The 16,668-nt window shown below is 45.1% G+C and overlaps 1 protein-coding gene across 1 annotated transcript in view; it reads right to left on the bottom strand.

Annotated features, from left to right (window-relative positions):
* Positions 1–13,316, bottom strand: part of tyro3 (TYRO3 protein tyrosine kinase) — a gene marked incomplete at its 3' end in the record, with an annotated part of 26,883 nt that extends 13,567 nt beyond the window's left edge. The window contains 4 exon segments of the mRNA XM_034148354.1: positions 262–432; positions 706–806; positions 9,877–10,060; positions 12,919–13,316. Of these exon segments, the coding sequence (XP_034004245.1) occupies positions 262–432; positions 706–806; positions 9,877–10,060; positions 12,919–12,976 (514 nt within the window).
* Positions 13,317–16,668: the final 3,352 nt, after the last annotated feature.

Here is a 16,668-nt window from a genome sequence, read left to right as displayed (position 1 = left end):
TATTCGTCACACATGCAGAGCACACTCTGCGACCCATCCTATTACTAGGAGCAGTGGGCAGCTATGCACCGGTGCCTTGCTCAAGGGCACCACGGCAGGGCAGGAGGTGAACTGGGACCCCTCCAAGTAGCAGTCCACATTCCATATTCAGGTCTGTTCGGGGACTTGAACCGGCGACCTTTCGGCTCCCAGTCCAAGCCCCGACTGACTGAGCCACTGCCACATGTTTTAAAAACCCTTTAAATCAGGAGTGTTTCTGACCTGGTACATGGAGGATAGAGGGTGAGGGTCTGGGCTCTCCCTCCTGCTCCCCCCCCAGCCACCACAACACCTCCACCGGCTCGGGGGGGCCCACCGCGTCACAGGTGAGGTTGAAGGGAACGTTTGGGAACGTGGCCACGTCCTGCGGCTCCTGGACGAAGTGAGGAACACCTGGAGGGGGAAGAAGATCAGACTGAGGAGTAATCATGGAGATGTGTTCAGGGTCACGGCACAGCGCAGGGAATAATCATGGAGATGTGTTCAGGGTCACGGCACAGCGCAGGGAATAATCATGGAGATGTGTTCAGGGTCACGGCACAGCGCAGGGAATAATCATGGAGATGTGTTCAGGGTCACGGCACAGCCAAGGAAAACACAGATGCAGTATAAGAGGAGACTTCAAATGCTGTAATTAGACACAGGTGGTGCGTTCAGGGTCCTCACCTTCCACTGTGATCCAGGCGCGTTCAGAGGAGAACGTCAGGCCGTTGGACTCGACTTCACACCAGTACTGACCCGCATCCTGCTGCTGCACCGACTTCACACTGTGGACACAAATCAATAGGAAGCATTAGATCTTCAACCAGACCAGAGACATCTTAAAGGTCACCTATCATGCTATCTCTAGCCAATAGCATAGGTCTCAGATATATACACATATATAAAAAACATGTCTCTGAAGTGTTTTGCTCCAAACACCAAACAGATCATTCTAGCCATGCCTCATATCCCTCTATTTCACTTCCTGTTTCTAAAGTGATGATTTGGGGTATAAAGCTTTAAAGAGGAGGGGTCTGAGCTCATGGGGGACCCGGCAGCTACTGTCTGAACTAAATGCTGCCGTGATGAAACACCATATCATGGATTATCAAGGATTCTCTCTGAAACAGTATGGAGCTCAAAGGCTTTCTCTCTTGCCGGTTATACCACAAGGTGAGTTCCTTTTTATTTCCTGCTTCTTCACACACATGCTCTCCAGTACAGGTTAGCTCTGAGTGTTAGCCATGCTAATGTAAACACCGACCATATTACGTCCAAAACAGTCGGGCATTGTTTCTGATAGCAACGTTTCTGATAGGGCCGTGGGGTCCACATTTCAGATATTACGTCATATCGGACGCAAATCTGGATCAGCTCCGTTGTTCCCCCGTTTTTAGAGATTTGGGTACGGAGGAAAAGAGAGAGGGTTTTATTTCCTGGCGCTGCGTGAGTTCCCCGACACACCGGGGACACACCGGGGACACACCGGGGACACACGGGGACACATGGGGACACACCGGGGACACACCGGGGACACATGGTGACACACCGGGGACACATGGTGACACACCGGGGACACACCGGGGACACATGGGGACACACCGGGGACACACCGGACACACACCGGGGACACATGGTGACACACCGGGGACACACCGGGGACACACCGGGGACACACCGGGGACACACCGGACACACACCGGGGACACATGGGGACACACCGGGGACACACCGGACACACACCGGGGACACATGGGGACACACCGGACACACACCGGGGACACATGGTGACACACCGGGGATACACCGGGGACACATGGTGACACACCGGGGACACATGGGGACACACCGGGGACACACCGGGGACACATGGGGACACATGGTGACACACCGGGGACACATGGTGACACACCGGGACACACCGGGGACACATGGGGACACACCGGGGACACATGGTGACACACCGGGACACACCGGGGACACATGGTGACACACCGGGGACACATGGTGACACACCGGGGACACACCGGGACACACCGGGACACACCGGGGACACATGGTGACACACCGGGGACACATGGTGACACACCGGGGACACACCGGGGACACATGGTGACACACCGGGACACACCGGGGACACATGGTGACACACCGGGGACACACCGGGGACACATGGTGACACACCGGGGACACACCGGGACACACCGGGGACACATGGTGACACACCGGGGACACATGGTGACACACCGGGGACACACCGGGGACACACCGGGGACACATGTTGATGTAGAGAAGACATCACAAAGTGCATTTTGCATGATAGGTCCCCTTTAAATGCTGCAAAAACAAACCGTGTAAATGGGATTAAATATTAGGAACAGTTTGCTTCACATCTTATAATTGAGTAAAGTAGTGTGTTCTATAGGTTTTAGTGCATGTCAATGGTCTGCAGAGGGAGTTTCTCTCTCACACACTATTTTTATGCTCGTCTGTAAAAACATCCTGATTTGTAAAGTCACGTCAGATACATTTCATTAACCAAAGAAATACATTATTCCTCTCTATCATTATTTCGTACTAAAGTACCTCATGGTCCCTAAGGTCACACCATGATAATGATTACTTACTACATGAATTATACATGTGATAACTTAACTAGGGCTAACCCCTCGTAGTTATTAGTGGACTGATTGATATGTTTCGTCTTTATTGACATTTCTTTAGTGGATTAGTTTTCCAGGTATTTCCAAGAAACGTATCACCAGTTCTGAGAGTTGTTCATCTCCTCCCTGATTTCTGCTGAACAATACCTAACTTCCTGTTTCACATCATATCTTTGTTGCCTTCTTGAGGGTCTTTAAAGGTCTCAGATCAGGAGTAACTTCAGGAAGCTGGAAAGTGACCTCTGACCTCCAATTTCCCTTTTTCTGTTCCTTCAGGAATGTGAGAGTAAAGCTGGCTGAGCCGCACAGATCTGAGGTCAGATTCTCAGGCAGCATTCAGGCTGTTTAAATAAAGACTGCTGATCCAGAATCAGCCGTCAGAGCCGAGGCCTCTGAGCTGCTGAACCCTCGTGGTGTCTGAGTCACTGATGACTCGTATTAATACAGCGTGTCCACACCTGCCGACTAAACAGGTTTCACTCAGATTGATCTACAATATGTGTCATCAAGATTTCACTTTGTACATTTAAGGTTATGTCACAAACACTGAAACCAAGAAAACTTCCATCGCCTCTCGTAGAGCTGGGTACGAACGTTTTATATGAAACACTGAATACACCCTTTCATACTTGAAAAATGAATGAACAGTTTTGTACATTTATGCCCTAAAATACTACTTTAAAAACTGCTAACTTTAATCAAGATTGTACATTTAATATTATTATACTGTAAGATATATTTTAATTCAAATAAATATTTTGGCTTTTATATATATCCTTTATTTAACCAGGTAAAAGTCTCATTGAGATTAAAATCTATTTTCCAAGAGCGACCTGTCCCAGAGGGCGGCGTGAACAAAGTCACAGGGAGAGGAGACGGCTGGGAAACACTCATGAAATGGCAGCCAGTCAATATGCTAAATAAAAGAAACTATTAAAAATCATTAAAAACGGGCAAAATGTAAAACGACTTCAATTGTTGACACACGAGCACTCGCATCTATGGAGTCGTGTTCTCTGTCCTTTGAGACGGACCTGGGTTCCTCCAAGGTGATCGTCTCAGGTCCTTCTGTTCCTAGTTCTGTTCTTACTTTAGGAACCAGCATCTGAATCACATCTGGGGAGCGCAGGCCATATAGACGTTCTCTTCAGATGGAAGAGGGAACCAACCCAAGCAGAGATGAGGGAACCAACCCAAGCAGAGATGAGGGAACCAACCCAAGCAGAGAAGAGGGAACCAACCCAAGCAGAGATGAGGGAACCAACCCAAGCAGAGATGAGAGAACCAACCCAAGCAGAGATGAGGGAACCAACCCAAGCAGAGAAGAGGGAACCAACCCAAGCAGAGATGAGGGAACCAACCCAAGCAGAGAAGAGGGAACCAACCCAAGCAGAGATGAGGGAACCAACCCAAGCAGAGATGAGAGAACCAACCCAAGCAGAGATGAGGGAACCAACCCAAGCAGAGAAGAGGGAACCAACCCAAGCAGAGATGAGGGAACCAACCCAAGCAGAGATGAGGGAACCAACCCAAGCAGAGATGAGGGAACCAACCCAAGCAGAGAAGAGGGAACCAACCCAAGCAGAGATGAGGGAACCAACCCAAGCAGAGATGAGGGAACCAACCCAAGCAGAGATGAGGGAACCAACCAAGCAGAGATGAGGGAACCAACCCAAGCAGAGATGAGGGAACCAACCCAAGCAGAGATGAGGGAACCAACCCAAGCAGAGAATGAGGGAACCAACCCAAGCAGAGAAGAGGGAACCAACCCAAGCAGAGAATGAGGGAACCAACCCAAGCAGAGATGAGGGAACCAACCCAAGCAGAGATGAGGGAACCAACCCAAGCAGAGAATGAGGGAACCAACCCAAGCAGAGATGAGGGAACCAACCCAAGCAGAGATGAGGGAACCAACCCAAGCAGAGATGAGGGAACCAACCCAAGCAGAGATGAGGGAAATCCAACCCAAGCAGAGATGAGGGAACCAACCCAAGGCAGAGATGAGGGAACCAACCCAAGCAGAGAATGAGGGAACCAACCCAAGCAGAGATGAGGGAACCAACCCAAGCAGAGATGAGGGAACCAACCCAAGCAGAGATGAGGGAAACCAACCCAAGCAGAGATGAGGGAACCAACCCAAGCAGAGATGAGGGAACCAACCCAAGCAGAGATGAGGGGAACCAACCCAAGCAGAGATGAGGGGAACCAACCCAAGCAGAGATGAGGGAACCAACCCAAGCAGAGATGAGGGAACCAACCCAAGCAGAGATGAGGGAACCAACCCAAGCAGAGATGAGGGAACCAACCCAAGCAGAGATGAGGGAACCAACCCAAGCAGAGATGAGGGAACCAACCCAAGCAGAGAAGAGGGAACCAACCCAAGCAGAGAAGAGGGAACCAACCCAAGCAGGGATGAGGGAACCAACCCAAGCAGAGATGAGGGAACCAACCCAAGCAGAGATGAGGGAAACCAACCCAAGCAGAGAGAGGGAACCAACCCAAGCAGAGATGAGGGAACCAACCCAAGCAGAGATGAGGGAACCAACCCAAGCAGAGATGAGGGAACCAAACCCAAGCAGAGATGAGGGAACCAACCCAAGCAGAGATGAGGGAACCAACCCAAGCAGAGAAGAGGGAACCAACCCAAGCAGAGATGAGGGAACCAACCCAAGCAGAGAGAGGGAACCAACCCAAGCAGAGATGAGGGAACCAACCCAAGCAGAGATGAGGGAACCAACCCAAGCAGAGAAGAGGGAACCAACCCAAGCAGAGAAGAGGGAACCAACCCAAGCAGAGATGAGGGAACCAACCCAAGCAGAGAAGAGGGAACCAACCCAAGCAGAGAAGAGGGAACCCAACCCAAGCAGAGATGAGGGAACCAACCCAAGCAGAGATGAGGGAACCAACCCAAGCAGAGATGAGGGAACCAACCCAAGCAGAGATGAGGGAACCAACCCAAGCAGAGATGAGGGAACCAACCCAAGCAGAGATGAGGGAACCAACCCCAAGCAGAGATGAGGGGAACCAACCCAAGCAGAGATGAGGGAACCAACCCAAGCAGAGAAGAGGGAACCAACCCAAGCAGAGATGAGGGAACCAACCCAAGCAGAGAAGAGGGAACCAACCCAAGCAGAGAAGAGGGAACCAACCCAAGCAGAGAAGAGGGAACCAACCCAAGCAGAGATGAGGGAACCAACCCAAGCAGAGAGAGGGAACCAACCCAAGCAGAGATGAGGGAACCAACCAAGCAGAGAATGAGGGAACCAACCCAAGCAGAGAAGAGGGAACCAACCCAAGCAGAGAAGAGGGAACCAACCCAAGCAGAGATGAGGGAACCAACCCAAGCAGAGAAGAGGGAACCAACCCAAGCAGAGATGAGGGAACCAACCCAAGCAGAGAAGAGGGAACCAACCCAAGCAGAGATGAGGGAACCAACCCAAGCAGAGAAGAGGGAACCAACCCAAGCAGAGATGAGGAACCAAACCCAAGCAGAGATGAGGGAACCAACCCAAGCAGAGAAGAGGGAACCAACCCAAGCAGAGAAGAGGGAACCAACCCAAGCAGAGATGAGGGAACCAACCCAAGCAGAGATGAGGGAACCAACCCAAGCAGAGAAGAGGGAACCAACCCAAGCAGAGAAGAGGGAACCAACCCAAGCAGAGATGAGGGAACCAACCCAAGCAGAGAAGAGGGAACCAACCCAAGCAGAGAAGAGGGAACCAACCCAAGCAGAGAGAGGGAACCAACCCAAGCAGAGATGAGGGAACCAACCCAAGCAGAGAAGAGGGAACCAACCCAAGCAGAGAAGAGGGAACCAACCCAAGCAGAGATGAGGGAACCAACCCAAGCAGAGATTTATAAATAAAACCCAACCAATGGGAAAGTCAAAAGACAGCCAATTAGCAGCAGCAGAATATAAAGTGCAATAGTGTACCCGATATCCACGTCCAGTAACAAAGCGTAAGGCCCAATGGTACACAGTAGACTCTTTAGGCGCTGGTCAGAGGCGTAGACTCTTTAGGCGCTGGTCAGAGGCGTAGACTCTTTAGGCGCTGGTCAGAGGCGTAGACTCTTTAGGCGCTGGTCAGAGGCGTAGACTCTTTAGGCGCTGGTCAGAGGCGTAGACTCTTTAGGCGCTGGTCAGAGGCGTAGACTCTTTAGGCGCTGGTCAGAGGCGTTCATATCAAGCAGATCACCATCATCCAATACAGGTAAAAACGTTGCAGAGATCAAACCTGACCCTTTTGCTAAACTTACTTTTATATTATATATCTTAAAGCGGTCCTTTCATCCTCATATGCTTTAATGTGCAAAGGGTCATTATATTTTATTATTGTTTTATACTTCTGTCCGGTGTAAATGATAATAATACAAATAATAATGATGTAAGAAATAAAGGGATGTTAAAGCAAAGTATTGGACAGACTGACACTGATGCAAGACTAAGATTATGTTCACAATGTTGTGTCTGAATGTGTCTGAATGTGTCTGAATGTGTCCTTGGGAGAAAGAGTCAGGACATAATGAGGGGGGGGGGGGGGGTTAGATTGACGGGAAGGAGGAGGAGGAGGAAGAGGAAGAGGAGTCATTCATCAAAGCCGACAGCTGCTGCCTGTATTTACTGTCTATGAGCTGTTGAACCACCAAACAGAGCAGAGACAGACACACCTGAGACTCCAGACACACCTGAGACTCCAGACACACCTGAGACTCCAGACACACCTGAGACTACAGACACACCTGAGACTCCAGACACACCTGAGACTCCAGACACACCTGAGACTACAGACACACCTGAGACTACAGACACACCTGAGACTCCAGACACACCTGAGACTCCAGACACACCTGAGACTCCAGACACACCTGAGACTACAGACACACCTGAGACTACAGACACACCTGAGACTACAGACACACCTGAGACTCCAGACACACCTGAGACTCCAGACACACCTGAGACTACAGACACACCTGAGACTCCAGACACACCTGAGACTCCAGACACACCTGAGACTCCAGACACACCAAACCAGCTTCAAAGAAATGGTGAGGAGGACGTCTGATTCACGGACAAGAAGCTGCACTCGAACACACCGTAAAGAAAGCAGCTAACAGGAAACTACTAACACGTAGGATCTGAAGCTAACAGGAAGCTACTAACACGTAGGATCTGAAGCTAACAGGAAACTACTAACACGTAGGATCTGAAGCTAACAGGAAACTACTAACACGTAGGATCTGAAGCTAACAGGAAGCTACTAACACGTAGGATCTGAAGCTAACAGGAAACTACTAACACGTAGGATCTGAAGCTAACAGGAAGCTACTAACACGTAGGATCTGAAGCTAACAGGAAGCTACTAACACGTAGGATCTGAAGCTAACAGGAAGCTACTAACACGTAGGATCTGAAGCTAACAGGAAGCTACTAACACGTAGGATCTGAAGCTAACAGGAAACTACTAACACGTAGGATCTGAAGCTAACAGGAAGCTACTAACACGTAGGATCTGAAGCTAACAGGAAGCTACTAACACGTAGGATCTGAAGCTAACAGGAAGCTACTAACACGTAGGATCTGAAGCTAACAGGAAGCTACTAACACGTAGGATCTGAAGCTAACAGGAAACTACTAACACGTAGGATCTGAAGCTAACAGGAAGCTACTAACACGTAGGATCTGAAGCTAACAGGAAGCTACTAACACGTAGGATCTGAAGCTAACAGGAAACTACTAACACGTAGGATCTGAAGCTAACAGGAAGCTACTAACACGTAGGATCTGAAGCTAACAGGAAGCTACTAACACGTAGGATCTGAAGCTAACAGGAAGCTACTAACACGTAGGATCTGAAGCTAACAGGAAACTACTAACACGTAGGATCTGAAGCTAACAGGAAGCTACTAACACGTAGGATCTGAAGCTAACAGGAAGCTACTAACACGTAGGATCTGAAGCTAACAGGAAGCTACTAACACGTAGGATCTGAAGCTAACAGGAAGCTACTAACACGTAGGATCTGAAGCTAACAGGAAACTACTAACACGTAGGATCTGAAGCTAACAGGAAGCTACTAACACGTAGGATCTGAAGCTAACAGGAAGCTACTAACACGTAGGATCTGAAGCTAACAGGAAACTACTAACACGTAGGATCTGAAGCTAACAGGAAGCTACTAACACGTAGGATCTGAAGCTAACAGGAAACTACTAACACGTAGGATCTGAAGCTAACAGGAAGCTACTAACACGTAGGATCTGAAGCTAACAGGAAGCTACTAACACGTAGGATCTGAAGCTAACAGGAAACTACTAACACGTAGGATCTGAAGCTAACAGGAAACTACTAACACGTAGGATCTGAAGCTAACAGGAAGCTACTAACACGTAGGATCTGAAGCTAACAGGAAACTACTAACACGTAGGATCTGAAGCTAACAGGAAGCTACTAACACGTAGGATCTGAAGCTAACAGGAAGCTACTAACACGTAGGATCTGAGGGAGAGGACTCTCCAAAGGAAACCAGATGACCTCAGAGTGCAGATAAACACGCTGTAATTGAGTGGTGAATGGATGAGTCCTTGAACACAGGAATGAGTTAGCATTTAACATGAAGCACCTGGAGGACTTTTAAGCAAGTGGAGGAGTTTTGTTTTGAAGAAGCTTTAGGACTTATCCTGTAAAGTAACTCCAGGACGGTGGTGGCGAAGTCCATAGGGACTTGGCTTGGCAACTGGAAGGTCACCAGTTCAGTTCAAGCTACCGAGGTGTCCCTGAGCAAGGCACCTACACTGCTCCCCGGGCGCCGTACATAATGGCAGCCCACTGCTCCTAACTCTAGGATGGGTCAAATGCAGAGGAACCGTTTCGTTACTAGAACCTGTACGACGTGATGACAATACAAAAGGATTATTATTCTGAAATGTCTTTAGGAAATGTAATATGCATCAGCTATCAGATGTTTTACTTTGAAGCAACATGAGGACTTGTATTGGTAGCAGCTTTCTGACTTTGATTATAACGTTGCTTGAGGACTTTTAAGCAAGTGGAGGAGTTTCATTTTGAAGCAGCTTTGGGACTTTCAGTTATCAGACCCGAGTTTCTTGAGATGATCTTGCTTTCCCATCAATGTATAAATGGTCTGACTCATTGATATATATATAGGTTCATGTAGATATGAGGCAGCACCTGTGGTAGGTCTCCCAGTGCTGCTCTCCCAGAGTGATGAACATCTGGTCCGTGCTGTACAGCTTCTCTCCGTCCTTCATCCACACGATGTCGGGCTCCGTCAGACCCTGGACGGCACAGCCCAGCCGCGCCGCGTTCCCCTGAGAGACCGTCTGGTTCACAGGGTGCTTCGTGAAGATCACACCTGAGGGGGGGCGACAGGGGGGGATAATCAGCTCTTCTCCAGAGACACTGTGGTGGACATTAGAAATGATATATATCCAAAGCTTTGCAGTTTACAATTCGGTAATGCTTCAAGTGTTCTTGCATCACAGCAGCTTCGTTTGCAAAATCAACGAGGACCAATATTTAACAAGCCAACAGTATTCAACATAAACAGATATATTCCTGCACTTTAACTGCATCTGCGTATTGAAGTATGAATGCTTGTTGTTTGGATGTTGTCTTCTTGTACATCTCGTTTGTTTGTTTGATGGCACCTTAAAAAAAAAGGATTAGCTCTACTCATCTCATTGTACCTGTATAATGACAATAAAGGATTCTATTCATAACATTAAACTCACTTAAAGGTGGGGTAGGTAAGTTTGAGAAACCGGCTCAAGATACACTTGTTGTTATATTCCATGGAATGCTCTTAACATCCTGATAGCAATGAATATCTGAAGTGCTTTGACAAAAAATCCATAAATAAATATCATCTGTGGAAGCTGTAGTACTGTAAAAAGCACGACCAATCATCTGAGCCGGCCCGGCTAAAGTAACTGGATGGCCTACCTGCCTGTCAGCCTTCCATCTGTGCACAGACTTATCTCGTGCCCTCATTGGTCATGTGCGCGTTCGTGTGTGTTGGAGGAGGGGCTCTGTAAGGAAGGGGCAGATTTTCTCCGGTTGTGTATTTTCACATTCTAGCGATCTCGAGCCGGTTTCTCCAAAATTACCTACCCCACCTTTAAGGACAATATGTTCATAACCTCAATTGTAAATCTGGGATTGAACTAGGGGACCAGGTAGGCTGTGGCTCAGTGGGTTGGTGCGTTAGTGTGCTGATCTTCGAATCAGAGGGTAGCAAATTTGAGTCCCACTGCAGTCAGCATGTCGTTGTGTCCCTGAGACACTTCACCCCAAAGTGCTCCTGTGGGGATTGTCCACAGTACTGAATGTATGTAAGTCGCTTCGGATAAAAGCGTCTAACAAGTGAAATGAAATGTAACTACATATTTAATTTGACTATTGACTGCATGGTGCACTAAAGAGAGCTCCAGTCTAAATGTATTAAATCCTGACATCCTGTGTCTCTGATTTGAAGCGAAGTTCATTCATAGTTTCTCTATTCCAAAAAAATAAAGCGTCCCAAAGTTTTCTGACGTCCCGTGAACGCCTCATCACAGAGAGAGGGATGATGTCATCGACCACCAACTGGCGGTTACATCACTTCCCTCCACTCATGACCTCAAAGGGTATCATTTCCCTCCAACGATGACGTCACACATTAAACACTGAGCTGGTGATGCCATCGTTTTGTGCATTGAGATAAAAAAAAGATATGAATATAAGGAAAATACAAATAATGTTGATTTTGTAAAAGATAAAAGGGTTTGTTTTAATTCTGGTAAAAACTGAATGATTCTATAAAATGTGTCATAACAACATAAATATATCTTCTAAAAAGGGGAGATTTAATTGGTATAATTAGAAACTGAGTGAGCGTTTGTTTGTTGCATCAACACACTGGTACATCTCCATCTACTTATTATTTTAACATCGTGCATGTGTCCTCAGTGCAATGCATTGTGGGATAGCAGCATTAACAGCTTAGTTGAAATTTTAAGTTTTTCCTCGGTAATTTGTCACAGAACTGAGACACAGCTCAGTGTTGGTACTGACAACAACTGCAGCTGCTCAGTGTGTGTGTGTGTGTGTGTGTGTGTGTGTGTGTGTGTGTGTGTGTGTGTGTGTGTGTGTGTGTGTGTGTGTGTGTGTTGCAGCTGCAAACACACAGAGTGACCATGCTGTTTGTGTCTTCATTTAATTGTATTTTTAATGTTTTATTATATTATTTTATCTGTTTTCTTTATTATCCTTTGTAACTTTTTTCTACAAAAGTCCGAGGTGAAGGTCATGTGACCTTTGACCTCCTCACTGCAGGTGGTTTGTAATGACATTCATCCACAGTCACAACATGAAGGGTGGAAGTCAAAAAAGTCACATTCAGGTGTCAACATGTAAAGTTCAGAGACCTGTTTACTGAATTGAACCCATTTATAATTGATGTCATTCTGTCCTGTCCTTGTTCTGTATGTTCCTGCTCTATTCTGTCATTTGTGCTGCAACACAAACTCGAAGCCAACAATAAAGATGTGTTGTTATTGAAAGGTCGCAGTGAGTCATAAACAAAGAGGGATAATTACATTGATTGACTGTAATTGGTGTGATAATAAGGGCTGTGTGAGGCTCACATTCCCACATGTTCCCTCAGTAACAGTTGAGAGCTGTTTAACTGCGGATAGTCCTCACACCAAACTTCATTAGAGAAAAACAAACATTATTAAAATGGTGCTTTTTTGTTTCTTTTCTTTACAATGACAAAGATGTATCCCTCACTATCATTTCATAACGAGTCTCCTGGTTAATTCGGCATACATACTATGCACTAATAAGCAATTTATAAATTATATTTTAAGGTTGTTTACTGATTCATGCAGCTCAAAAACAACCCGCTGCAGTGCATTTTAACTAGAAGAGGCTACAGGTATAACAGTCCAAAAGTGGCTATTACTCTAGATAAAGTGCTGCTTGGCACGTTAGGTGTATGCCGAATGAAAGGGAGGCTAGTTAAGATTCATTATATGTTTTAAAATGTTTTTATAGAAGTAAAGATTCTCTTGAAAGGTTATCAAACCTAAAAATGCAATATTCCTAATGGAGTTTTGCATTGTAAAGTTAATTTAACAAAAAAGTAACCCACACATTCAACCACAGTTTTAACTTGTATAAATGTAGATCAAAACACATACATAATCAGCATTTATAATTAACACTCACCATTTCCACAGGTGCCTTCAGGACTCCAAAGTAAAAGCAGTAAAATCCACAGAAACATTTTTTAAATTCTCATTATTTCCTTCCGTGGATCTTCTTAAACCGCAGCTCACATTAACAAGGGTCAAACTCGGCTCGCTCGTCCTTTCCTTCGTCACTTAAGCCTCATTTCCAGCTGGAAAAATAGGATATCCACCGGAGAAAAGAGCCAGATTGGAGGTGGCAAACAGTTCGCAGGATTAAACCCTGAATTCATGGAGGAAGAGGATTCGTTAAAGCAGAACGGCTTAGAGACAAACAGATAAAAAAGGGCAGTTTTTGTTTGTTTTAGGAGATAAATCCTCAGAAAAGTTCATGTAGAGTTTGTTATCAAACTGCAAACACTTCCACACATTCCGCTGCTGCTGCTTAACTGAGAAAGTGACGTCAAGCTACACATGTTGAGAAACGACCACACCGGAAGTGAGGCCTTCAAAATGAAATCATGATCTTTTATATATTTTATGAAAAAGTTATGGATTGTCTCAGAAACCAGTCACCTGTGTGATTTTGGTGACAGTACGACTATCTAAGACAGGGGTGTCCAAACTACGGCCCGGGGGCCAAATGCGGCCCGCCGTCCATTTTGAATCGGCCCTCAGCAAATTCAAAATGTATAATGTAATATGACCCACAAATTAAACTTGTGCTTGTCTTGAATTGTAGTTCATAAATATGAATGTAAACATATATCACACAGTAGTATTCATGTGTTCATAAGACCACTTTTCAAATAAATTCAGTCAATTAAAGTTGGAAACATTTTCTAACCAATCTTTGTTGATAAGAAAAAAGCCCAATGACTTATTTCTATAACAAGCTTGAAATAAACCCTTCCTATTTCTCCTTATTATAATCAATCTGAGGCTTCTGTTTTAAGGAATGAGCTGTCAACACTCACAAGCATCATTTACCTACATTTGATTGATATGTCCAACTTATAACTGAACTTATGAGGCAGTAAACCTCTCCTCTACCAGCCCTTAGTATATTTTTCTTAGACAAAGTTATAGTGGGGGTGCCAAATCCGGCAGCACCAACACCTGGTCTGCCTCATGTGGAAGCCCCTCTTTAGTTTCTCACCTCACCGACCAAGACTATTAAACACCTGAACTTTTGAAACAACATCCATAACATTCATCTGGCTGCAACTTAGAAATTATTTATCTAATATATCATATTCCAATCACTTGTATATAGACTCTTATTGCACTATTTCACTATTTTGCTTTTTGTATTCACTTGCACTATTTTGTCAGTGTTATTGTGTTGCTCTGTTGGAGGAGCCTGTGACCTAAGATTGTCATCGTCATAACTACACTGTAGCTACTGTATGTATGACTAATAAAAGCCTTGAACCTTGAACCTTGAACATGTGGAAGCCCCTCTTTAGTTTCTCACCTGCTGAGCCCAGAGTAAAATGCTTTTGTGTGACCAAACTGAACTTCAATATCATCAGTTCCACACATTAAAGGTCACCTATCATGCTATTTGTAGGCAATAGCATAGGTCTCAGATATATACAAATATATAAAAAACATGTCTCTGAAGTGTTTTGCTCCAAAATACCAAACAGATCACCCATTCTAGCCATGCCTCATATCCCTCTATTTCACTTCCTGTTTCAAAAGTGATGATTTTATGTATAAAGCTTTAAAAGAAAAAATATTGATAACATTTAAAAGTAGGGGTCTGAGCTCATGTGGGACCCGGCAGCTACTGTCTGAACTAAATTCTGCCGTGATGAAACACCATATCATGGATGATCAAGGATTGTCTCTGAAACAGTATGGAGCTCAAAGGCTTTCTCTCTTGCCGGTTATACCACAAGGTGAGTTCCTTTTTATTTCCTGCTTCTTCACACACATGCTCTCCAGTACAGGTTAGCTCTGAGTGTTAGCCATGCTAATGTAAACACCGACCATATTACGTCCAAAACAGTCGGGCATTGTTTCTGATAGCAACGTTTCTGATAGGGCCGTGGGTCCACATTTCAGATATTACGTCATATCGGACGCAAATCTGGATCAGCTCCGTTGTTCCCCCGTTTTTAGAGATTTGGGTACGGAGGAAAAGAGAGAGGGTTTTATTTTCTGACGCTGCGTGAGTTCCCAGACACACCGGGGACACACCGGGGACACACCGGGGACACACCGGGGACACACCGGGGACACACCGGGGACACATGTTGATGTAGAGAAGACATCAACAAGTGCATTTTGCATGATAGGTCCCCTTTAAAATCAGAATCTATATTGATAAGACTTGCTTTCCATAGTTAGGTTTATTTTTGAAAGATATTGAAGGATCAATAACTAAAACACAAACAATTAATAATTATTTTCTGTATTTTTCTTATTACAGTTTGGGATATACCAATGATTATGAACAAGATTTATTTTATTCATTTTTATTGTTAATGCAGGAAATCAGGAGCATGTATTTACCTCGTAGGGCAAACATAACATCTGATCAAAACAGCCCAAACTGAATGTATGAAGCCACTGATCCAGAGTAAAGGAAGCATGATACATGGTTTAAACGGGACATTTGTGCTTAAGGGTCTGAGTGTCTTTATGTTGGCTACACGCTTTATTATAGGAGCTGAGAATAAACCTCCAAAGTTATAAAAACATGCTTGCCAAAATGTATAAATGCCGTATACATTAACACATGCGGAAATGTATTAAAGAACAATTAAGAAAATGTCTCGAGGAAAACATGCATTTCAACCATGCAGCGGACAGGAACACATGTTAGACACAATTAATACGTTATATTTGTGTTGATGTGAAATAAACATCATGTCCTTCAATCGTCCGACCGGACAGAATAACGCTGTTCATTATTCACATTTTACATCTCAATGTAACGGAACAACAGAAAACCATAAAACAGTCCTAAATATATTTATACACAAATACCAGGAGGGGAAAGAGAGCTGATCCATTAAAGGGCTCCTCTTATGTCTCTACTTTAAAGAGTCCTCTCCTCCTGATGTTCAGGTGTATATCAGTATGTAGTGTCTCTACTTTAAAGAGTCCTCTCCTGCTGATGTTCAGGTGTATATCAGTATGTAGTGTCTCTACTTTAAAGAGTCCTCTCCTGCTGATGTTCAGGTGTATATCAGTATGTAGTGTCTCTACTTTAAAGAGTCCTCTCCTGCTGATGTTCAGGTGTATATCAGTATGTAGTGTCTCTACTTTAAAGAGTCCTCTCCTGCTGATGTTCAGGTGTATATCAGTATGTAGTGTCTCTACTTTAAAGAGTCCTCTCCTGCTGATGTTCAGGTGTATATCAGTGTGTAGTGTCTCTACTTTAAAGAGTCCTCTCCTGCTGATGTTCAGGTGTATATCAGTATGTAGTGTCTCTACTTTAAAGAGTCCTCTCCTGCTGATGTTCAGGTGTATATCAGTATGTAGTGTCTCTACTTTAAAGAGTCCTCTCCTGCTGATGTTCAGGTGTATATCAGTATGTAGTGTCTCTACTTTAAAGAGTCCTCTCTTGCTGATGTTCAGGTGTATATCAGTATGTAGTGTCTCTACTTTAAAGAGTCCTCTCCTACTGATGTTCAGGTGTATATCAGTATGTAGTGTCTCTACTTTAAAGAGTCCTCTCCTGCTGATGTTCAGGTGTATATCAGTATGTAGTGTTTCTACTTTAAAGAGTCCTCTCCTGCTGATGTTCAGGTGTATATCAGTATGTAGTGTCTCT

Source organism: Trematomus bernacchii, unplaced genomic scaffold (genome assembly GCF_902827165.1).
Source record: "Trematomus bernacchii unplaced genomic scaffold, fTreBer1.1, whole genome shotgun sequence".
NCBI classification, from domain to species: domain Eukaryota; kingdom Metazoa; phylum Chordata; class Actinopteri; order Perciformes; family Nototheniidae; genus Trematomus; species Trematomus bernacchii.
Note: the sequence above shows the minus strand (reverse complement) of the source record. Positions and strands in the feature narration are given on the sequence as shown.